At 43.8% G+C, this 24,879-nt stretch overlaps 1 protein-coding gene across 2 annotated transcripts; it reads right to left on the bottom strand.

Moving 5' to 3' along the window:
• Positions 1 to 2,730: 2,730 nt before the first annotated feature.
• LOC125291963 (immunoglobulin superfamily member 3) lies at positions 2,731 to 24,491 on the bottom strand. 2 transcript variants are annotated; one of them, XR_007193096.1, is made up of 13 exons: positions 24,186 to 24,491; positions 11,347 to 11,724; positions 10,345 to 10,761; positions 9,784 to 10,182; positions 8,547 to 8,933; positions 7,989 to 8,363; positions 7,491 to 7,856; positions 5,408 to 5,821; positions 4,732 to 5,121; positions 3,990 to 4,397; positions 3,251 to 3,637; positions 2,880 to 3,122; positions 2,731 to 2,843 (listed from the first exon to the last, which is right to left on the bottom strand). XR_007193096.1 is itself a non-coding variant. In XM_048239009.1 (12 exons), the coding sequence occupies exons 1-12, from the start codon at positions 24,250 to 24,252 to the stop codon at positions 2,941 to 2,943; spliced, it is 4,170 nt and encodes a 1,389-aa protein (XP_048094966.1). In that variant the 5' UTR covers positions 24,253 to 24,491; the 3' UTR covers positions 2,731 to 2,940. The 2 variants fall into 2 exon arrangements, 1 of the variants encoding a protein (XP_048094966.1); XM_048239009.1 differs by having other exon boundaries at positions 2,731 to 3,122.
• Positions 24,492 to 24,879: the final 388 nt, after the last annotated feature.

Raw genomic sequence — 24,879 nt, 5'->3', positions numbered from 1 at the left:
CGATGCGATGCGATTCGATGCAATTCGATGCATGGAAGAATGGAAAGCATTCTGAAAGATTTTTTATAATTTGCTCAAGGTGCACATATTCATTTTATATTATCAATTATCATGGTCATGGTTGTCAATTAGGCAACAAAATGTGTGAATATGATTATCTAAACTGAGGTTTGTTTCATATACTGTATTGAAATGAAAAAAGAATAGTCTACATTTCAGTCAAGCACAGCAGCCAAATACAACATAAAAATACATTTTTATAGACTTTACAGATTTTATAGTTATATCTGATTGTTTTCATGGAGCTGTAGCCTTGTTGAGGTAAGACAATACCGAAATAAAATAAAACAGTGCTTAAGACACTCTTGGCCTTTTCTCATATAAGCCTAGCCTACCCTACAAGAATAAAATAGGCCTACAAATCAATGAACTCTCTGGGCTTATTTTGTTCCAACAGTAGACCTAATGCAGAAACCTAAAATGCCACAAGTCTGAGTGAATATAAAGAAAATCATTGGCTAATAATTTATGCATCGTTTTAGAGGCAAGGGCCAAATTATTATTTAACATAAAGGAAATCCCTTCATCAAAGGTAAGGCTACTCACAGGGAGACCACAATATGTGAGGACAAAGGACTGTGTGTCAGACACTGTTGTCTCTAGCACTGGGGGGCCACAGGGAGCGGTCTTGGCTCCGTTTCAACTGTGAGGACAAAGGACTGTGTGAGACACTGTTGTCTCTAGTACTGGGGCGCCACAGGGAGCGGTCTTGTTGTCTCTAGCACTGGTGCGCCACAGGGAACGGTCTCCCTCTCTCTCTCTCTCTCTCAGACACTGCTGTCTCTAGCACTGGGGCGCCACAGGGAGCGGTCTTGTTGTCTCTAGCACTGGGGCGCCACAGGGAGCGGTCTTGTTGTCTCTAGCACTGGGGCGCCACAGGGAGCGGTCTCTCTCTCTCTCTCTCTCTCTCAGACACTGTTGTCTCTAGCACTGGTGCGCCACAGGGAACGGTCTCTCTCTCTCTCTCTCTCTCTCTCTCTCAGACACTGTTGTCTCTAGCACTGGGGCGCCACAGGGAGCGGTCTTGTTGTCTCTAGCACTGGTGCCCACACAGGGAGCGGTCTTGTTGTCTCTAGCACTGGGGCGCCACAGGGAGCGGTCTTGTTGTCTCTAGCACTGGGGGGTCTTGGCTCCGTTTCTTTTTACTGTTTACACCGCGGACTTCAAATCCAACTCCCCACAGTGTTACCTGCACAAGTTCTCTGATGACTGTGATCGTGGGCCTCATCAGGGAGGATGATGAGAATGAGTACAGAGATCTCATACAGGACTTTACGGACTGGTGCCTGAGGAACCATCTCCAACTCAATGCGGCCAAGACCAAAGAACTGTTGGTGGATTTCCGTAGGAAGGGACATCCCCCATCAGCACCAGTGATCATTCAGGGAAATGAGATTGAGAGGGTGGCATCAAGTACCTGGGTGTTCACCTGAACAATAAGCTGGACTGGTCTAACAACACGGCTGCACTCTATAAAAAGGGCATGAGTAGGCTGTCTCTGCTGAGGCGATCTTTTGGGGTTCAGGGGGAGCTTTTGAGAACATTTTACAATTCAGTGGTGGCATCAGCCATTTTTTATGCAGTAGTATGTTGGGGGAGTGGCATCTCAGCTGCCGACAGGAGGAAGTTGAATAAACTCATTAAGAGGGCTAGTGCTGTTCTGGGATGCAAGCTGGACTCAATAGAGATAGTGGGAGAGAGCAGGATGGTAGCGAAACTGACATCTATGCTGGGTCATGAGCGTCACCCAATGCATGTCACTCTGTCAACGCTGAGCAGCTGTTTCAGTGACAGGCTGCTACACCCTGTGTGTATAAAGGAGAGACATCGCCGGTCCTTCCTACCCACTGCAGTTAGATTGTATCATAAACACCACCCCAATAGAGCACAAGGCACTTTAGAACTACTGGAGATGTTTTACTGACTACTTTTTTATACAGTTTTATACATTACACAAGGACAATGTAACTATTCTTAAGAACTGTGGGTTCCCATTAGAAAAGGTTATCCTTGTTGTTGTTGTATTTATTTGCGCATTTATTCGCAGTTACTGCGATAAATGGCTGTACATAGTGGTTGTGCTTTCCCCACATGAGCTCAAACAGGTATGGTGCTGGGAAGCATGCCCAAGGAATGTGTATGTGTGTATGTGTATTTGCTGCATGTCCTACTGAAGATGTATGGGGGTGGGGGTAAGTCTCTTTTCCTTCATTGTCTTGGACGCTGTAACAATGCAAATTTCTCCCTTGGGAGACAATTAAAGGATTATCTTATCTTATCTTATCTTATCTTACTCTACAGACTATCGTTGCTGTTTAGGAATGCTATAAATGCTTAATTTCGCGCTGGATTTCGAAAAACAAAAGCCGACCGAGTGCAAGTTGTCACATGGTTAAGTTGCAATAGATGTATGGGTAATGAGGTCATTTGACAACTTTGGGCAATGAATGTAACCAAAAACGAACTGCATTACCCACAATTCCGTGCCATGTGTAGTTTCAAAACCGGAAGTGGGATGAACGCGCTGCTTGGAACGTAAATGAGTCTGAGCGAGCAGAAAAGGTTGTGCACCGATTCATAACAAGTAAATCGATATAACAACCGGTTCATTTCAGTTTTTTTCCGATACGGGGCTTCACGTATCGATGTAGCCGTATTTTACACGTTAAAAACGGATACCAATACGTATCGGTTAATCTTTACACCCCTACCAAATATGATCACAGCCAGTTTGAGAAGGCAAGCAGAAGTCTCATGTGAAAGGAAAGGAACCCTGTGTGCACCTCCGAGATGCCTTTGCTGCCCCGGGCCTGGTGCACCTCCGAGATGCCTTTGTTGCCCCGGGCCTGGTCTTCAGCATCTCGAGCCCCGTCGTGCCTCTCAGGCCTCTGCTGCTGGCTTCAGAGGGTTGCTCTCGGCCCAAAGGGAGTTCTTGTTGACTTTCTGAGATTTGGTTGCCTTGCGTAACATCACGGCCAGAAATACCAAAGCCCCGGCCAAAATCAACATGATGACAACACACACGGGAATCGTGACGTCGGGGGAGCCTTTGACAGGAGCAGCTGGAACACAGAGACAAACAGCCATCAGAGGATGGGTGTGTGTGTGTGTGTGTGTGTGTGTGTGTGTGTGTGTGTGTGTGTGTGTGTGCTGTACATACAGTACAGGTGTGCAGGGGGCCTTGTGTTACCTATGTGCACGTTAACGGTGACCTTCTCAGACTCTGCTACCGTCTTCTTCCAGGTGTTAGTGGCCGTCTTGAACCACTCCACCACCTCACAGGTGTACTGACCGCTGTCCGTCACATTGACGTCCGGCACAGTCAAGGTGAAGAATGTGACGGTCGGCCGGCCGAACACAAGTCTCTTCCTGGCTTTGTCCAAGTTCTGCAAAGTGCCATTCCTTGTGGATCTGAAGATGGCCTCCTTTTGTTTCTTGTCTTCGGCTCTGAACCAGGTGACCTCGAAGAGTGACTCCTCACTGGACTTTGAGATGATGTTGCAATCGACGTTGAACCCGGCCTGAAGGTCAGTCACATTGACACTGCGGGTTTTTTTTTCCAGTTGCAAGTTTCCCTCTGTTAATAAAAAACGGTTGGTTATTTAAGGTGAAACTGTCTTGTCACAAAAACTGTGAAACTGTGTTGGTTATTTAAGGTGAAACTGTCTTGTCACAAAAACTTCACACAAACTGATTTTCGGGTCAAAGAAAACATTTTAGTCTAGAAGCAAGCAGAACATGAAGTCATATTTGAAGTGGTTGCCATGACATCAAAGAGCCCTCTGATTTTAAAAAGAAATCTGTAAGGACTGACATCTGTGTGAAGAAACAAAGACTGCTTAAATGAAAAAAAGCAGATCTGAAAACTGAAGCATGTTGTGGCCTCAGACGACACTACTGTGACAGTAAAGGAAACAGGTTTGTCGTACCAAGCTCATGCACACTGACAGTGATGACTCCCGACTGGTCAGAGGCCACAGTTTTCCACTGGCCATCGCTATTGCAGGCATGCTGGCGAACCTCTACCTGGCAGTGGTACTTTCCGTTGTCGGAGGGTACCGCTGTCATGATGGTCAGGACAAAGGAGTCCTTCTTGGGGTGTGAGAATCGGAGCCGGTCCTGGTATCCTTCGTGGATCTTTAGGCGGCCATCAAACATCTGTGTCAGCAGGGGAATAGAAACGTCGGAACCAGGTCTCTGGAACAGCCAGGTGACGGTGTAGATGGAGGAGGATGGGTCAGAGCCTTCAGTCCCCACGCTGCACTCCAGGTCCAATCTCTGATCCTCGGTCACTACACGGTTCCTTGATATCTTGTTCATGCTGAAATTACTTTTAACTGTGGGCAGATAGAATGACACAGAGAAAGAGAGATGACATGCAATACCATGAGAGTGCATAATATTACCATAAAACTAATACATACTTTTATCCTCAAGCTTAATACAAGGTTTTGTAGTAGTAGGCCTACAATAATTCTGTTGTACATTTATATCATAACCCATGACTAAACATAACCTAAGTGTTAAGAACATGACACATGACACATGACATAAGCAAACATTAATAAACTTTTGTTGATCTTACATGACATCAATTCAGGTAAAAAGCCTTATGCTTGAGGCACTTTCATTCAAGTAGAAATGTCGTATGTGTTTATGTTTTGTTTCTACCTTCCATTTGGATGTTTACATTGAGCTCTCCTGACCGGTCCTCAGCCAGTTTCCTCCAGCGGTTGCCAGGCATTAGCAACCATTCTGTCACATGGCAGGAATAGCTGCCCACTTCTGAGGGTCCCACATTTTGGTACGTGAGGACGAAGTGCATGGGAGTGGGACGCCTGAACATCATGCCACCTGCCGGTGAGTCCAGAGCGCGGAAGGTACCGTCCCGACTGGCATTGAAGACCATTTGGGTCCTGCCTTCATCCTGGGTTCTGGACCAGATTACCTCAAAGACCGACCGGTCGCTAGAATGGGATTCGACAAGACAGTCCACATCGAATCTGCTCATGGGCTTAGTAGTCACGCTCTTGGTGGTCTTCTGAAGGGACAGTGAGGCCGCTGTGTAGCATAACAAGTTTCGAAGCAAAGATAAGATAAGGAAAATATTCAGTTACTGCTATATGTTATTATATAGTTATAAAGGTATATATTATATCATATACTGTAGTTATTGCTATATGCTATCTCCAGAGGTTTATGCATATGTCATTTGTCACTTCATAACATGCATTCTACATAATGTTCGATACACAGTGCATGCTATTTCACATACTGACTAAAGGTCAAGTAGAAATTGTACATTTTAGGTAGATGAAGATTATGAGACAAATCCAAGAGGACCTACCTGTGGGCTCTACGGTGACATGGGTGACCCCTGTTTCGCGAGAGCCCTTCTTCTCCCAGACCCCAGTGCAGCCGTGCTGATACTGCTCCACCCCACACCAGTACTGCCCGCTGTCACTCGGTTCCACGTTGGCCACGGTCAGGCGGAAGGTTTTCGGGTTGGTTCTAGAGAACCGGAGCCTGGTCTGCAGACCAGCAGGGCTGTCCCCGTACATCAGGTCTCCCTGTTGGCTGTACGTGAGAAGGGTCAGGGTGGAGGAGTCGGGTCCTGGGCTTGAGCTCTGGAAGTACCAGGTCAGGGAGAGGTGGGAGGATGGGTCGTCCACTCCAGAGATTATGCTGCAGGTGAGGTCAACCTGTCCTCCTTCACGTTCATCTTTGTGAGTGATGGTTTCGTCCGTACGGAAATCACTGGCTGAAGTGACAGAGGAAGACGTTGATCTTTGTTAATAACCAGACTGTACTATATTATGCCTGTCATCTATCTATTTGCCTTGCTGTCCTTATTAGCAAATACTTGTAGTTTTTATGCTGTAATTCTCTTACATCCACCATCCCGGTGTTGTTGTTGTTGTTGTTTACCTACCAGAGGCTTTGAAAGGGCCTCACGGAGCACAACGTCTGAACCGGATTATAAGACTCATTTCAGCCAATTAGAAATGGCAGCGCTGGACAAGAACTAACAAGAATCATTGCGAGTGACATGATGGCTCAAAGTTCTCACATCACTCATAAATTCAACCTCATCCTCACAAAAGCAGAAGTGAGACAGAGGAACAGAAGAAAGAAAAGCTGCAGCGGGTGCTCATTCTGTCACAGTGCAATGGCATGAGTCAGCAAAATGACCGGTTTGTCTGTCCTTCCCTTGACCACACACCATAAAAACAAATTTGAAGACCATAACAAACCACAAATTTAAATAATATATTTGCTTGGGGGCGATTGGTGTGCAGACTTTCTTTATAGTTATCTTGTCTTATCTTTAGTTTTTGGCCCAGCACCCGATTTCCGATTCTTTGGATGTTTGTGCTTGCTGGACACTTCTCTTTTGACACGCCATGAAAGCACATTTGAAGACCCTCTTCCTCTCTTCCTCTCTTCCTCGCTCTTCCCTCTCTCTTCCCTCTCTCTTCCTCTCTCTTCCCTCTATCTTCCTCTCTTCCCTCTCTCTTCCTCTCTTCCCTCTCTTCCCTCTCTTCCCTCTCTCTTCCTCTCTTCCTCGCTCTTCCTCTCTTCCCTCTCTCTTCCTCTCTCTTCCCTCTCTCTTCCTCTCTTCCCTCTCTCTTCCTCTCTTTCCTCTCTTCCCTCTCTCTTCCTCTCTTCCCTCTCTCTTCCTCTCTTCCCTCTCTCTTCCTCTCTCTTCCTCTCTTCCCTCTCTCTTCCCTCTCTCTTCCCTCTCTCTTCCTCTCTTCCCTCTCTCTTCCCTCTCTCTTCCTCTCTTCCTCTCTCTTCCTCTCACCACCAAAACTACTAAGTGGCCTGTGAGAACATCTCAAGAAATCATAAGTTGAAGCCAAAGGTCTGTCAGAGGTCACAGGTCAACAGTTGGTGCTACACCTCACAGAAAGGTCTCATTTCTCAGACATGATTTTGTTATTCTTTTTCTTGGTGAGTCAGAATACAGGCATCCTGTAATGACTTTGCGTCTGCTCCCAGTTTGGGTTTTATCACCACCCCAACTGTAAGGGTCTTGTCCTGTCTTGTCCTGTTTTCCCTGTCTGTATCTTGATTTTGTATTCCATCGTGTCTCCTTTGTTTACTTCCTGTGTCCTGTGGCCATGTGCTTCTGTATTTACCCTTCATGTGTTTCCTGTTCTTTGTATCCCTGTCTCCGCCCCTCGCCTGTGTCTAGTTCTGTCACTGGTCATTTGTTTATTGACTTCACCTGTGTCCTGTTAGCCCAGTGTATTTAAACCCTCATGTTCCCTCTGTACCTTGTCAGACTTTGTCTGTGTGTTTGTGCATCCACGTGCACATGCTGTCGTGTTATTGGGTGTCCTATATTCTTCGTAAGTGTCGTAAGTGAAGATTGGGTCCTACACTGCAGGCTAAACAACACCTTTACCTGAGCGTGCACTACGTACGTTTTTCGCTGATCGTCACATCCACGGTAGCGTTCTGGGACGGGAGGGAGTACCACTCCCCAGAGGGGTCCTGGAGCCACTCCTGCACCTGGCACATGTAGACGCCACTGTCACTGGCACCTGTCTGCCGTAGCGCCAGCTGGAAGGTCGGCCCCGGGAGCGTGCTCATGCCCGTCCTCTTGCCCGCGTCATGGAGCATCACAACGCCGTCACGGTCGCTGCCAGCGACCACGCGGCCGCCCACATGCCAGGTGACGTTCAAGCGGGAGGAGTTGGAGGTTGCCTTGCCAACCGTGCACGACACCTGAATGTCAGAGTTGACGATGCTTCTCTGGGGAGAGGAGGGGGTGACTGATAACGTGCTGGCTGCAATAAAGAGAAGAATGAATGATTATCATTCTAAAGAGCAAAAAAAGATACACAAACTTTGCATCACATTGCATACTTCGTGAATGTTGTTCTACAAATAACTTCCTGAATGAAGCTTTCACATTGTACCTGGCTTCCGTACTTGTACTCCCAGAGGGTTTGATGGCTTGTTGGCTCTCTGCGTTTGCCTCAAGTAAGCGCCCACTTCACACTTGTAGAGGCCGCTGTTGCGGAGGCTTGCCTTGGTCATGGCCAGCGTGTACTGCGTGTGTTCCCCACTCACGACGGTGCTGAGCTGGTACCCGTCCCGCTCTCTGCCCCAGATCACGTCCCCCGTGTGGAGCAACGAGACCACGGTCTGTGGCTTGGAGGATGCAGTTTGTAGGTACAGCCAGGTCACAGACAGAGGCACTTTGGGGGCCCTCACATCACACAGAAGCCTGATCTCTTTGTTCACCTCCACTTTGTTAGTACGACTTTTCAAGCCCACTTTTACCAATTCATCTAAGGGAAAACATCAGGTATCATAAGGGCATGAAATGGTGCTATGCATAAAATCTCTACTTGGTTGAAAAAAACACTGTCAACATCAACATACAGCATAACTATGGGTGGTTATTGATGCTATTTATGTATTTATTTATGTATTTATTAACGTTGGTTAGTGTTTGAGAATATTTCACATACCAAGTGTCGTCACTTGGACAGAGCACTCCTGCGATGGGCTGACCGTTTTCTTGACCTCTCCGCCACTGTCCCTGCTCCACTCGGACACGGTGCACTCGTAGACGCCGGCGTCCGCAACACCAGCCTCACCCATCTCCAGGACGATGGTGCCATCGGCCATTCGGAACGTTCGCAACGCTGGCCGCTGACTAAACTGGGCGCCCAGTTCCATCACACCCTCAAGGCTCAGGCTGACGACATCGCTGAACGAGCTGCCTTGTGAGTCCGTCCTGTGTCGCCAGGCGACAGAGAGCTCGCCGTGTGGCCCGGACACGTTGCAGGACAGGGTGAGGGGTGCCCCCTCAGTGACAATCAGGCTCGGTACCATGGAGACCCTCAGTCCACTCGCTAGGAAAGGGAAGAGTAAATGTTTTTTGTGCTATTGCTTTATGGCCATTGCTCACAAGGTTCCCAGACTGACAGGTTAAAACTAATTAGAATGTGTTTGAATGCATTCCCTTATCTCAACATTTCTCCAAATAGCATGTCTGTGGTCTCAAACAAGTAATGTAAGCTTCTGCAAATTACTGTGAACATTTAGTAAAAGGTATACATGCACACTGTAGAATTGTTGGTACTGTAGATATGCATTACAGGAGTGACCGATAGTGACTTGTGAAATTATATTAAAGAGGCCATGCCATAAATTATTTTATAACATGCCCTTTGGGTGCTTTTGTAAAGTCGGCAAGATTGTTTTTCTTTGTCAAAAAAATGCCTTAAAGGTTGTATTAGCGATTGCAGGCCCAAAAAAGCCCCAAATATAAATGATCACATTCATCTAATCTTTCCTAAAGATCCACTAGCTGCCCGTCCTATAAGCAGGCCGTCAAAAAAAACGTGTCTTTGTAGGCAACCTAGGCTCTGAGATCTGCATACAAAAATAATTGCTAACATCAAGTGTTGCCAACCACTCAAAGGCAAAATAAAATGTTCCAACCAATAACCGACGAGATGCGCATTCAGGAGAGTTTCAATTGCACGGGAGGGAGGGGGAGGGAGTAGCGAGCTAGCTCTCTGTTTTGTTTGAACATCAACAGAAGTGACGTTACCCCGCCATCGCTGATACAACCTTTTACTTGTTCTTCTCGTGATGTTCTTGCATGCTCTGAGAAACATATACCAAAAAAATAGGCTGATTTTGCCACTGAGCTTTTATTTTGATATTATATGTTTACATGCTGAATTGGCTTCTGACCTTTAGGAATGATGGTGACCTGCTGGGGCTGAGACTGCTCGCTCTGACCCTGGCTGAACACCCCACTGGGGCCCCTCTGTTCCAGCCACACCCGACACTGGTATGCCCCCTGGTCCTCCGCCCTGACTGGCCGCAGGGTCAGCAGGTAGTCCTTCTCCGTGGTCTTGGCCGCCCGTAGCTCGCCCTCACGTTCTCTCCTCTCATATGCTGAAGCAACGGTCAGTCTTCCCAGCGGCCCCAGGCGCACCAGCTCCTGCTCACCCTTGAACCAGGCCACGGTGAAGAAGAGTTCCGGAAGCTTCTGGGTTTGAACGCTGCAGCGCACCTCCACAGCCTCGCCCTCCTGGAGGTCAGCCTTGGCCACATCGATGTGAGCGGCGAACGAGTCTGCAGCTACGTCTGGTGAGACAGGAAGTATGGTAAGATGACGACCCATTTCAGTCAGATATGCCATGACAACCACAGATGCACTTCCTAAAGCAGAATCACTTCACACTGTTGCACAGAAGTCACCGAACATGTTTTTATCTTAAAGACACAATCAGCACAGCACAATCTCACCGACAGCTTTGACGGCCACGTCTGAAGCTTGAGCGTCTCGTTCGGCGACGTTGACCCAGGAGCGGTCGGGGTCCTGTATCCACTCCTGGACCCGGCAGAAGATCCTGCCCTGGTCACCCTGCTGCAGCTTGACCATGCGCAGCTGGTACCGGGTCTCCTCCACCTTCTCGATCACCACCTGCCTCGACTTGTAGCGCTCCTCGTAGACCGCCCCCGGCCGCACCGTCAGATCACGGTCCAGGCTGATGATGGGGCGGGGTTCGGCTTCACCGTTGCCATGGAGAAGCCAGGTGACAGACAAGTGGGTATGCTGGAAGGTTTGGCTGGAGGCATGGCACTCCAGCAGAAGGGGGTCTCCCTCAAACAGAGACTTGGAGCTGGATCCAGAATAGATGGCGGTCAGGGTGTCCTCCACCACTGTATATGGAACAGTGATCAGTGAAATGCTATTTATTAATTAAACAGAAATATCTGGGCACAGTGGATACATACAACGATGCTGTTTGGTAAAGCAGGAACGTCTGAATTTAAAGCAAAAACTGACCAGACACGCTGCATTCTGAGGAAGCACGACTGCAAAATGGGTTGTTCATTCTCAATAAAAAGTCATGCAATGCTGTGGTCAGTTTTTGTTATTTATTCATCGTCTTAGTATACCATGTGGAGTTGGTTACAGTACAGATACTTGAATTGGTTACTTGTTGACTACTTGCATTTCATTGAAATTAAATTGTAAATGCATATTTTCAGCTGAACAAGCTTTGTCAGGCCAGTGTGTCTGTGCACATAGTAGGAAAAGCGAACTTTGCATAACAGTGTAAGTTACCATGAGTCGATCCTTTGCTAAACTTACTTTTGGTTTCATTTGTTTTGCATACTTGGTATATTATAGTGGATATATGATAACATTTCTCTCTGCTTTTGTTCTGTTTAAAAAAACAAAAGCTTATATTGCAATACTTTGCAAAAGCTGCTTACTAATAATGGTTTTAGATAACCTACCATGCAGTGATGTTTTAGCATTGTAGGTTCCCAAATAGCCTCCATCTGTGTTCGGGGTATGGCACTCGATCTCCGCAGTGTCCTCCAGAAGAGCATTGTTGATGTGGAAGACGACCGATGACCCAGACAGCCTCTCGATCCAGATGTCCTTGCTTTTGACTCGTTGGGAAAAGGTGGCGTAGGCGAAGCCAGCACCCTCTGTGCTGATGATCTGGATCTCCTGGTCAGGCCGGGTGGCCCGGTAGGCCGAGAAGCGGAAGTCCTGCTCAGCCTTGCCCTTGAAGCCGCTGACGCTGCAGGTAATGGCGACGTGGAAGCCCTTGACTCGGTACAGTGGGCCTTCCTGGATCGTCACCATGCGCTGTGCCTGGCCAACATCTACACAGGAAAGCAAATGATCATCAGAACAACTGCTTTTAGAATCCATTTGTTAATTATGTAGTTCAGTCAGGAGCAATAGAAGTTCAATAGAAAATTGGGAAGCATACAAATTAACTTTGGCAGAATTACTTTGTTTTGAAGTAATTGTAGGCCTAATATCATTTTAAAATTTTTTTTTTGCTATGTTGTTTCAATAGTCCCTGTGTTTGATCTGTAGGCTGTAGGGGGTACCCAGGTAAAAACTAAATTGATTGGAGGGCAGATTTCCAATGGGACTTTTTATTTATTGTAAACTACCTTGGTTTGTTCATCTCATGATGTTCTAGCATGCTATAGGAGGGGAAAAGACTGTACTGTAGCTGCGCTTTTATTTTGACATGAAATGTTACAGGCATAATTAATCTGATTGGCCAACACAGATTAACAGGGGAGGGAGCATAATAAATGAGAGCAGCTGTGATGTAGAAGTGTTGTGCTTTTAGAATTCGACTGTGCTCTATAACCATTTCCTTTCTATTACCACTGCAGGCAGAGAAGGAAACAGTTGGTTTGTCTAGTACACCCCGTAGTCACATCGACATGTGGGCATCGGACATCAACATGTCGATGTGGGCAGCCGTGGCCCACTGGTTAGCACTCTGGACTTGTAACCGGAGGGTTGCCGATTCGAGCCCCGACCAGTGGGGCCACGGCTGAAGTGCCCTTGAGCAAGGCACCTAACCCCTCACTGCTCCCCGAGCGCCGCCGTTGTAGCAGGCAGCTCACTGTGCCGGGATTAGTGTGTGCTTCACCTCACTGATTGGGTTAAATGCAGACCAAATTTCCCTCATGGGATCAAAAAAGTAGATATACTTATACATATCCTCTTTTGAAGCCAACAAGAAAATCTGGAGCAGAATTAACACCCCCATCTCCAAACTAACAATGCTGATCACTCAAATGCATAATGTTGTAATACTTCGTAGTTGGTTCCCACTATATCACAAGTCTACACTTCTTTGAGAAGCACGTTTTTGTAATCGTGCATCTTGTGATGACATCTGGTGGTATAACACTTCTTAACCGAGAGTCTCTCACTTCTCTTGAGTCTCTCACTTCTCTTTAGTGCCTTTTAGTCTTCTCTTGAGTCTCTCACTTCTCTTGAGTCTCTCACTTCTCTTGAGTCTCTCACTTCTCTTGAGTCTCTCACTTCTCTTTAGTGCCTTGTTCATAGTGGGAAAAGTCTTGACACACAAAGACACAAAGGTGAAGACGAACAGTACATCGGTGCTAAGTCAGAAAAAGTTTTGGAGGGAGAGGTATAGCTATGATTGTGGCAGGTGAAGTTTTCGAGGGAGAGGTATAGCTATGATTGTGGCAGAGTTTTTGAAGATTTTGGAGGTGGGGGGAGAGGTATAGCTATGATTGTGGCAGGTGAAGTTTTTGGGGAGAGGTATAGCTATGATTGTGGCAGGTGAGCTATGATTTTCGAGGAGAGGTATAGCTATGATTGTGGCAGGTGAAGTTTTCGAGGGAGAGGTATAGCTATGATTGTGGCAGGTGAAGTTTTCGAGGGAGAGGTATAGCTATGATTGTGGCAGGTGAAGTTTTCGAGGGAGAGGTATAGCTATGATTGTGGCAGGTGAAGTTTTCGAGGGAGAGGTATAGCTATGATTGTTTAGTTTTGGAGGGAGAGGTATAGCTAGTTTCTAACACAAGCCTAGTTATCCTTCCTCAACTTTGTTTTTCTCCATCATCAGAAATCTGCAAAGGTGAAGATGTGCATTCTTGTGCAAATCAATTGAAACCAAATGTGAATAAGGAGAAAGGAGTCCATTGCCCCAGTCCAGAGATACCCAGACACTCTTGGAAATAAAAACAGCCCTGATAGGACAAACAACACACTTAAATAGGGATTTAAAAGATAAAGCAATAGAGTTTAGTTCTTCCTTATCAGACAGCTTCACATTTGTTTCAGTTCCTTCACACAAGTATACATTGCACTGCATGTTAATGAAGTAGGTCTATTAATTGCAGTGTATCTGTAGAAGCCATAGAATGTGCTCCAAATTATTAAGTGTGCTTGCAAAGCGTAGCTGCAGGACCCCTATTGTTTCTGTACCGTTCATTTTTGGCCAAAATTCTGTAAAAGTCATACTGCAGCCTAAACCGTAACTCCAAAACTCTTCAAATTTTCAGTACCCCCCTCTACCCATAACCCAAAATTTGGGGTACTGCACCCAAAGGTGGCGCTATTGGAAAAAAAAGTTAATTATGCTAATTTCTCCTTACCAGATTGACATAGACTCAAAATTCTTTCATAATATTAAACTCTAAATTTAGATGCATCTTTTTGGCCCTGGTCTTATGGTCTAAAAATGTTTACTTTTGACACAATTTCATGGAAAAGCCAAACATCATAAAAAGTTTCACAGGCTTCAAAAATTATCAAATCTTCACCAAAATTCTCACAGACAATGTTTAGACAAAGCCTCACAAAAGTTATCAAAAGAATTTGGATATGTTGTTCCATTTCAGAGATATAGACCAATAAATTTCGACCACTCAGCCCATTTCTCCTATATTATCACCTATATTCCTATATGAGTATTTTTTTTCCCTTGAAGAACAACCATACAACCATCATTATGTGGATACCATTAACAGTGCACATTTTCAGATCTCAGTGGGATAATACCTTGTACTGGTGATCCTTAGGTTGAGAGTTCAAATCCCACTTGAAGCATTAGTGTTAGAATACTGTTGGGTTGTGAATGTTAGCATACTACAATAGAATGCTGTTGGGTTGTGGAGGTTAACACACTATAACATTACAGCTACTTGTCAATATGGACTTGTAGTGCAAGGCAAGTATAACTGTATAATTATAGGCTGTTTATCTTATTGACTCCGACAAAGCTGTAGCCTATAATTATTTGTTATTCTTATAATATTTGTCATTTCTTATACATATTTAGTCGGCTCTTCCACTTGACAGAACAACTCTGTATCGGTTAAGGATGTCACGCATGAAACAATGCTGCAGAAACACAAAAATACGACTTTGAGTTTAGTAGGCTATAATTTTCAGTTCCTGTTTATCTATTGCACGATGGGTAATAATTTAAAGGAATCGTGTTGCAGTCTTGTAAATAGTGACCCTGCAAGATCCCTAGTCATTGCAAATCATAGTCTGCGACTTAAAACTTTACTACTTGTCTTTAGATGTGAGAGGGTCTGAGACTGTAGTCTTTCAAAAATCTTTTCCAAATCTTTCCAAAGTCTGTCAGTGTAAGGAGGGCTTGAGGTGAAAGTGCTGTGGAGAAATTGCAGGATTGCAGCCACCTAACCACACCCAGTTTACCTGCTGGGAAACCCTGTAGCTCGAAGGGGGGTTCAGACCAGGATAAATTGTTTGCTCGCCCTCAGTTCCTCTTTTTGTTGCACTCAGTGTGTCCTGCTCTGTGTCGTCTTTTGAGTTAACGTAAGTCATCACTTTAATGACCCTCACTATGACTTTTGTGATGTTTATCAGTTTGTAGAGTAGCTCTGCCATCATGTGTAAAGTTAAGGTCTTTGTTTGTTGGTTTGGTGTGTTGGAGTCCCATGTGAGAGATGATTAGGTGATGTTGGTTGACTTGGGATGCCAAGTATTGTTTAGTTGTACCTTATATAGCCATATGATTTCAGTTTATTGTTCAAAGGTCAGTTGGTTTGTTTGTGAGTTGGGATCTGTACTGATTTACCCCATTTCACTGATTACTCCATTTTCTGTTTGTTTCCTCTTTGATGCAGCACACATACAAGTAAAGAACAAAAGAACAGATGAATTGAAACTCAAATAAAGTTCACTTGTGTTGCACGAAACCTGCCATCTCCGTGTCATCCTCCATACCATTGAGCCTTCTGACCCGAGGCTCTGCCTGCTCGCCACACACTCACTCTACCTCGACCCCACGCCGCTACAGTTCCTTCAGTTGGGTTGTGGAGGTTAGCATACTAGAATAGAATACTGTTAAGAATACTGTTGGGTTGTGGAGGTTAGCACACTATAACGTTACAGCTACTTGTCAGGACTTGTCGTGCAATGCAAGTATAACTGCATAATTATAGGCTGTTCATCTTACTGACTCCAACACAGAACCCACCCCCCTTCACCTACCAACACAAATACAATTCCATTCTGTGGGAAACACTGCCTTCCATTATCAGACCCTTCATCTTATCCATGACAAATGCATAGTCCTGTAGAATAGAGTATTGTTAATACTATTGAGTTGTGGAGATTAGCGCACTAGAATACTACTGTTAGAATACTGTTGGGTTGTGGAGGTTAGCACACTACAATAGGGTATTGTTAGAATACTATTAGGTTGTGGAGGTTAGCACACTATAACGTTACAGCACAGGGTAATCCTAATTTTATGCATCAAATTTATTCCAATCCAACTCAAAAGTTTTGAACAACACAAAGTGAAGGTTTTATCCAGATCAAAACTAAGAATAGATTATGTGATCTAATCCAATTTCAGGATCCTTGTTTCCCTTTGAACAACCCATTTTCAAGATTTGATCCAATCCGATAGCCGAAATCCGGTAACTGAAATCCGATAATCGAAATCCGATTACGTTTCTTTTGAACAATTGGACCCAAACAATCAAAGCATATGTAAACTAAAAAACTGTTACCTCATGTTTGTTTTGCTCGGACCCCGTAAATCACCGCTTGCGGTTATATTTGGGGGCCAAGCAGCGAAGCTGCGAAGGCTCCCATTGTGTTTCTATGTTTTCTTATTATTATTATTACGCTTCCGTCATTGAAGTCAATGGCAGCCCATAGAACCGTCTGGTGAAAAGTTGTGAAATTTGGCACACTGATTAGGGACAGTCCCATGATTAATGTCACCAAGTTTCATGATTGCACCTCAAGCACTCTAGCGCCACCAACAGGCCAAAGTTGGACATACGTTCACATACGTAACTTTTGACCCGTATGGCCGATTGTCAAAAATGAGGTATCGTTGGAATCCTTGGACCAAGCCGAAGTTCAACGCGACTCTATGGCGTCAATTTCCGCCATGATGGTTTTTCCGCCATTTTGGATTTCATCAAAAACCCTAAAAAGTTTTCACAGGTCACAAATTTTGTCCAATCGACACCAAACCTGACACACATGATCTTCAGACCAAGCCTCACAAAAGAGGCTTCGGAACTAAAACCGTTCGCCCGTAACAGCCAATCAAAATTTGCGGCGAAGCCACCAAACAGGAAGTGAGCTCATATCTCAGCAACCCATTTATCTATCATAACCAAACTTTGTACATGGACTCAGGACCCAATCAGGGGGACGCTCAAGAAATCTGGTGACCTTTGACCTCTAGGGGGTGCTGTAATTTAGAAACATGCCTTTTGGCCTGTAGCTGCTGTTGTGCTTAGAATTAAAACGCACTAGTGGTGTCTGGTAATACTGTTGGAGGTCCTTAGGCCGACCCAAGACAACTTGTGATGTCATCGTTATTGATTCGGCCGACATATTGGATTTAATCAAAAACGCGTACAAGTTTTCGCAGATCACAAATTTCAGCGGATCCTCACCAAAATTGGCAGAGATCATCTTCAGACCATGCCTTATCAGTGCATTGCTTTCTGGAACAATTGAAAGTAGCATTCAGCTGTAACAGCCAATCGAAACTTGCGGCAAAGCCGCCAAACAGGAAGTGAGCTCATATCTCAGCGACCCTTGTATGTATCAAAGCCGAACTTGGTGCATGGACTCAGGACCCAATCAGGGGGACGCTCAAGAAATCTGGTGACCTTTGACCTCTAGGGGGCGCTGTAATTTAGAAACATGCCTTTTGGCCTGTAGCTGCTGTTGTGCTTAGAATTAAAACACACTAGTGGTGTTTGGTAATACTGTTGGAGGTCCTTAGGCCGACCCAAGCCAACTTGTGATGTCATCGTAATTGATTCGACTGCCATATTGGATTGAATCAAAAACACATACAAGTTTTCTCAAGTCACAAATTTCAGCGGATCCTCACCAAAATTGACAGAAGCATTCGGCTGTAACAGTCAATCGAAATTTGCGGCGAAGCTGCCAAACAGGAAGTGAGCTCATATCTCAGCAACCCTGGCATGTATCATAACCAACCTTACTACATGAATTCATGACCCCATTAGGAGGACGCTCAAAAAATGTGTTGACCTTTGACCTGTAGGGGGTGCTGCAATTAGCAATATGGCATTTTTATCTGTAGTTGCTGATGTGTTTTATCGATCTTTTATTTTTGGATGTGAAACTGATTACAACATGTTCCATCCAGTTCATTCTAATGCGTGCGTGGTAGGGCGGGGCGGGACGGGGTGGGACGGGCAGGGGTGATTAATTGGCTGGAGGCGGTGGCAATACTCAGCCCTGTTTTCAGCCCTACAAAATCAGTTATGTTTGATGTGACACTTGTTGAAAGTGTTGATCGCGAGTGTCTGCTGAGTTCTATCTTGTCGCCGTGGCTACTCCGGCCTATTCTGCTTGGCCCCCTCATTGCTGCTTGCAGCTATATAATTAAGTGTGCTTGCAAAGCACACTTATTCTTCTTAAGTTTTATTATTAAGTGTGCTTGCAAAGCAGCACACTTATTGTTCTTCTTAAGTTTTTTATTTATTAATTATTCCCATCTCCCTAATTTTTTCCAGCTCCTGTGCCTAGGCCCTTTGAGACAGAACACCGTTCCAACTTTAAAAACGTCCAGGCAGTACCCGTGTAACTTTGCTCGAGAAGATGACGCCAAGTGTGCGTGTCGTTCGTCCGCCATATTGATTGAATAGAAAGCGAAACTAAATTTTCACAGGTCTAAATTTGGTCCGAACGCCAACTAAACTTGACCACATCATCATTTGTTATAGAAGGATTTTTGATTTTCAAAAGCGTTTGCCCGGCCAAACGAAATCCAGTGTCCAAACAGGAAGTCGATCCATATCACAGGAACACTGTCACATATCGATACCAAAATTTTGTATATGAACTGGGGACTCCAGTGTGAGGGTGCATAAGCTAAAAAAAAAAAAGAAATATTCCAAAAGTTTCCATCATTTTGCAAACCACCCACAGGTATTTGGTAACAATCACCATTCACCTTCTATCACAATGCCTTTCAAGTATGCCCAATATCTCCGTGTAGCCACGATGTCTCTGGGCAACCTTGCCCAATCATGAAATCCTTGCTCTGCCATGGGATAGTATGGACTTCATACTGGAACAGCAAGGAGAACAGTAGCTATATATAGCTTACATAATAGAGTTGTTTTCACATTGACGGTATTCAAATTAAATTTTTCCTTATTGTTAAATATCATGATGGGAGAGTATTATTAAAAATGTTACAAGTATGCAAATGCATATGTTTACGGGCATTTAGGTTTTACTATGTTGTTTTGTTGTAAAGACATGCAAGGCATTCTGGGCCATGTAATGAACAGTGGTCGGCAGCACTCCATAGGCTACGTATTAATATGAATAGGTGTTTCTGTAAACCTAGGGACAATAAACAGCTATCTCTGTTACAAAAACGAGCTGGTAATCGCTCATTGAAGAGGGAACTATGATAAAAAGATTGTTTTCCTAAAAGCATGGTGTTGACAAAAGAATAAGCAGGAAATGCCACGTTAATCTTAAATAGCCTACATCTGAGCGCTAGGTGGCAGCGTTGTATTACATTTCACTAAATGCGATTGGAATTAGTGTGAGCTTCACAAGGAAGGAAGGTGCAAATATTATGTAATTTATCATGGGAAATTATTGGAAATGTTATTTCTTGTTTATTCTAATTACAAACCACACATTTAATACTGGAAGACTGTCATTTAGTTTATTTGATGTTGCTTAGCAACGGGGACAGACTTCAGAGCAAAGATTCTAGAACAGAGCTTCAGAGAGACACGTTTTTGAGTTAATTGGCCAAGTTGGCTACCTAAAATATCGGTTTCCATGTGTATGTGCTGGATGGTGTGCTTCCTTTATGAAAGTAAGTGTTTTATACAGTTAACGTTACAGACATAATGAGTCATGTTGTAGTGGTCCACATAAATGTGCCCCTTCTGTTATTAGAATGCTATGCGGAGATTTTAACATCATTCATTTCTTGTGTGGCTAGAAGCTAGCTAGCTAGGTCATAGGGAGGAGATGTTGCTGTAACGTTATGAGATTTATGTTGCTTAGCGTAATGCCATGGTCATTTGATATGAGATGCTTGTACTCGTAACTTCGTCACTCGTAACTTTTGGACTCCTATTTTTTTTTACTAAGAGTAATTCAGGAAGCATTTTAGCCCTAAAAGTAGCGCCTGAGTCTGTGACGGCTTAAGGGACCGTTCGTTATTTATAAACGGGGTCACCAGAGGAAAATAGGGGAGGGTCATGTCTTTTTATTCTTTGTTAAGGGGAGGGTCACCTAACTTTTTTTTGTCTAGGAGGGAGGGTCACCCATCTTTTGTATTAATGAAAACAGCAAAAAATCAAAGTGGCTTGTTTGATTGTTGATTTCTGTCGCCATATAACGTTCTCTTTCGTTCCATAGCTCTGTCAACATTGAACAATGAAAATAAGGGAGATTTCCGGGTTTTCCACCTAAAATACGGAAAAATGTCAACATTCGTCCCCATTAACGTTGGAAGGGTTGGAGCCACAAAGTAGCCTACTTTATTCACGCCTAACAGCCTATATCCATTTGGTCAACTTTATCCAGCCCTAAAAAGCTAAATTTAACTTTGGTTTACTTGTAGTTTGCCGTGTAGCCTAACTTTAAACAGTGTGCATGCTTAACATACTTGTGCTTCATTCATCCACACATCCAGCTCCTAACGTTTTGACAAGCATTTCTAATACCAATTGACCTCGTTCCTGCCTATCTCTAGCTTTGCTGTCTCCATCCTTTCTGTTTTTGTTGTTTGCAAAAAAATATATAGTAGGCCTATTTATTGGTAACCAGCAACAAGTGCAATTTGTTAATCGCTGTCAATCTCTCTCCTGCCAACACAAATGTGTTACGTTCCAAGTAGCAGTGCGTAATTCTGCTTCATAAAGTTGAACAAATACATTTGGTCATTTAAAGAGCCAGTTTATGGTCTACAGTGTAGTTGGTAAGTTATGGTAGGCCAACTTGGAGTGAATATACGATTCTTTGTCTAGCTGAGTAGCCTGGCAGGCGCGACGTAGGCATAGCCCTGACGGCCGAACACTGCAAGCTAATGAATCGTGTTCTCACGACAACCACGTCGTTAACTTAAATAGGCCTAGGTTAACATTACACTGAGTTCGCATTCAAGCAAGCAAAATGATGATTTGAATACATCTGTTTCTCTGGGGCAAGGGTAACAACAGGACAACACAGAGACAGGCCAGAATACAGGACTAATGTTATGAGAGTATTACAGTAATATGGGATATTCTACGGGAAAATATTAAAACGGCAAGACCAATGGGAACCGTTAAAATGATAAACCGGAAAAAAGTTGGCATGTTAGGTATGTTTTGGTCCCTGTGATTATTTGTGAAATTGTGCAAACGGCCTTTTCAAGTCATTTGAGAAGGAAGGAGTGTAAGCTCCCAAATTGGCCTTCGTCTGAGAAATTGAGTTTTGGATAATGTTCAGCTTCGCAGCTTTACAATGACTGAGGAAGCCTAGAGACGAGTCCATAGCAACAAGTTCATGTGTTGAATTTGTTATTACCCAGTGTGCTTTGTTGAATGGTCTCAATGCTTTATTGTTTTATTTCATGTGAATACTTACTAGAGGAGTAACTTTTCTCGTTAGGCTAATGCAGTTGTAGGAAGTGTGCATTTAGTTTCAATGCTTATTGTGTTTCCACAACAATGTTAGTGAGTAAATCTACTGAAATGGCCACCATCTTGGTGAAGTGTGATGTGTCAGATCAGAAAGCAGAGGTTGGTTTAAGGGCGGTAGCAAAAGTTGATGTGTTTTCATAGCGCGGAAGACATCGACAATTAGCCAGGGAGGGTCATGTCATTTTTGAAAATGCTGCTGGAAGGTCGAAGCACTCAAAATCCCTCCGGTGATCCCATTTATAAATAACGAACGGTCCCTAAGCGAGGACTCCTAATAAGACCGATTCACAAACAATGTTTTGGTGTGGCATTTCACGTCGCGATGTTTTGAAATGCGTCTAACAATCACGAGGGAACAATTTTGCATTGTAGGCATAACTAAGGGATGCAGTAACACCACCAACAACAACCAAAAGCTACTCATTGTTTACATGTACATTAAATGTAACGTTTCATTGTGAATCAAATTAAAAGATTCTCCTCTTTGCAAACGTTGGCATAGGCATGGTGACAGATTAATTTAATAATGTTGCTGCGTGAATCACGGTAAGTGTGAATGAAGTGGCCACTTCTTAATGGGACTCACTGTATGGAAATAGGCTAAGTAAAATAGAGATGCTTCAAATAAGATAAGGTTAGGATATGCCCGCTTGACAACGGAAGAGATAACTGGCCTTTGGCCATAGCAACCATCCATTTAGAATGACCGGCCTTCATAGCAACCAAGGATCTTAGCTGTGATTCATGTAGCTACAGTATGCATGCAATGTGATGCAAAGTATAGAAAGGTGATGAAATATACAGAGACAGGTCAAGAAATATAGTGCAATGTAGACAGTAGTATACAGTTGATTTACAGAAGGTGGTTTAGAGTAATATGAATTAAATATAAATATGTGCAGTGTATTAGCAGTTATCTCATACGATAAGTAGAATAATGTATGTAGATGTAGCAGTAACATTATAATAGTATAAATAATAATATAGATATATGCATTGTATTAACAGAATATAATAAAACAGATATGTACATAACATACAGCTATGTGCAGTGTGGAAACAGTGTCATTGTAGTGCAGAAACAACATTATAAGAGTAGTAAGAATAAGTCTATGTGCAGGATGAATAGTATAAAGATCAGTAGAATAACTATGTATAAATGTAATTACAGTAGGCTTTAATCTCACGCAAAAAGTACAACCAAAGCTGAGCTTGATCAACTAGAACGTCTAAAGAACCAGAACTTGAGTGTAGTTTTTTGCTGGGTCCCAGGCCATGTTGGTCTGAGGGGAAATGAGAAAGCGGACAGTGCTGCTAAGCAAGCCCTCAATGAAGAAGTCACAGAATGTCAGACCTTAAACCTATACTGAACTCTTACATCTCAGATAAGTGGCAATCTGAATGGGATTAATGTACCAACATCAAGCAAGGAATGTGAATTTTGGCACGTTTTCATGATCCACTGGGTCGTTATGGGCCACACAAAATACGGTGTTCCTAAAATTACTCTTATTGTGGCTATTAGAGACATGCGTTCATGAGTATCCAGCTACATTCAATGAGTTAAGTAAAATACATTCACACACACAAAAAAAAAAACATCACTAATGTTGTGGACTTCCTTTGTTCTGAGATACATCAATAGGCTCTCAAAACAATCCCAAACAGACATAAGGTCTTTATAGAGCAAGTCCATATAGATTATTTGTCAAATAAACCAGTAAAACAGAATTAGGGGATGGAATATATAACATTCACACTCATAGCTCATATTTTTTAAATAAATCAGTGAAAAAGTATCCTGACAAACAAGCAGCATTTTAATGCCTTAGTCATATTTCATAATTCCACATTTTTCTCTAGGTTACCTGATAGCCCAGTTTGAGAGGTGCAAGACGCGTGACATTATTTATTTTTGCAGCCAATCACTGCTGTTGTTTTATTTTATTGATTTGATCTTAGTCATAGAAGCTAAATTCGAAGGCAGGCCACAGGTAAAATCCAACGAACCGCATTCACCCCGCAAGACAATAGTTGAATAGAGCTTTTGAGGTATTGCCACTGCTCCAACACTGAAAGGCACTGTTAGAATGCTTGGATCAAGCCAGGTTCAGCATAGCGTATGTCACTGTCTGCTCACGTTGGTGACCGGACCAGGGCAAGCACACTTTCGCAGTTCCCGCCGTAAATGCAGTCTAGTTTAAATAGGACTTTTATTAAGCAATATTTGTTACCATGGTGATACCTATTTCTCTTTCACAGGCTAGAGTTGTTGTGTTTATTATCCACTGACTTGCTACATAAAGCCTATGAAGCTTTTCTGTTCAATTTAATATGATTTGAGAGAACTAACCATTATATTTAGGCTATTTAGGATGTTAGAGACCATATCATACACTTCTTAATACATATGTGAGCCATGATGGAATTTACCTCTGCTTACCTGTAGGCCTACATACATACCATGATAAAACAAAAGGTTGTTTTGACAATTTTAACTTGTTTACCACAGTATCTGTATATAGGCTTTCATATGGCCTACAGTAATGTGTGTGTGTGTGAGAGAGAGAAAGAGAGAGAGTTTTGTGTGTGAGAGAGTCTGTGTCTCTCTCTGTCTGTCTGCATGTGTGTGGTCTTACCTGTCTGAAGTAGTCCCAGCAGGCACAGCAGGAGAGAGAATGGCCACATGTGGACATGAGACTCCATCCCGGGTCTCCGAGTCACTCCCAAGGCAAAACCACCACACTCACAGACGCAGTCTCAAACACACTTACACACAAGAGCCACACCTGGCTGACTATGCAACGCAAAAAAAAAAAAAAAATCACAAAAGAGAAAGTGTGTGTACACATAAAGCCACACCCGAAGGCTTGGCCCATACGAAAAACCTGAAGCCAGGAGATTCACTGTTAGTATCGACGTTGACTTGACGCTACAGCACTGCAGTCTAGTCTGTGCAACCGTGTGATGTTTGCAGCTGCACTTTGTGTTGAAAGAGGAAGACATGGAGACGTATGCTGTGGTTTTCCTGCTGTCTCTCAAAGGCCTCGTGTCTCACACACACACACACACACACACACACACAGAGAGACACACAGACATAGGCACAGACACCGGCCACCACAGAGGAAGTAGGCATCCATGACCTGTTTGCTTTTTCAAAAAGTAGTGCAGTATATGCTTTACTCTCCATGTGACGTAATTGGGTATTTATTTATAAATTAATAAATGTAGCACATTTGTTGGCTGGCAAATGAATGCTGGGTCTGTGTCAGCCTCTGTAGCTCAACTGGAAGGACAGGTTGTTTACTTCAGCGCCATGGGCTCAATTCC

The sequence above is a fragment of the Alosa alosa genome, chromosome 3, assembly GCF_017589495.1.
Source record: "Alosa alosa isolate M-15738 ecotype Scorff River chromosome 3, AALO_Geno_1.1, whole genome shotgun sequence".
NCBI lineage: Eukaryota > Metazoa > Chordata > Actinopteri > Clupeiformes > Clupeidae > Alosa > Alosa alosa.
This window is presented reverse-complemented; position numbering and strand designations above follow the sequence as displayed.

Bases quoted from the DNA above. Each gene is read 5' to 3' on its own strand.
- LOC125291963 (XM_048239009.1), bottom strand. From the start codon at position 24,252: ATGGAGTCTCATGTCCACATGTGGCCATTCTCTCTCCTGCTGTGCCTG. The intron at 7,857-7,988 runs GTACAATGTGAA...TCTTTATTGCAG, and splicing joins AGTACAAGTACGGAAGCCAG to CCAGCACGTTATCAGTCACC. The intron at 4,398-4,731 runs GTAGAAACAAAA...ATCTGCCCACAG, and splicing joins TGTAAACATCCAAATGGAAG to TTAAAAGTAATTTCAGCATG.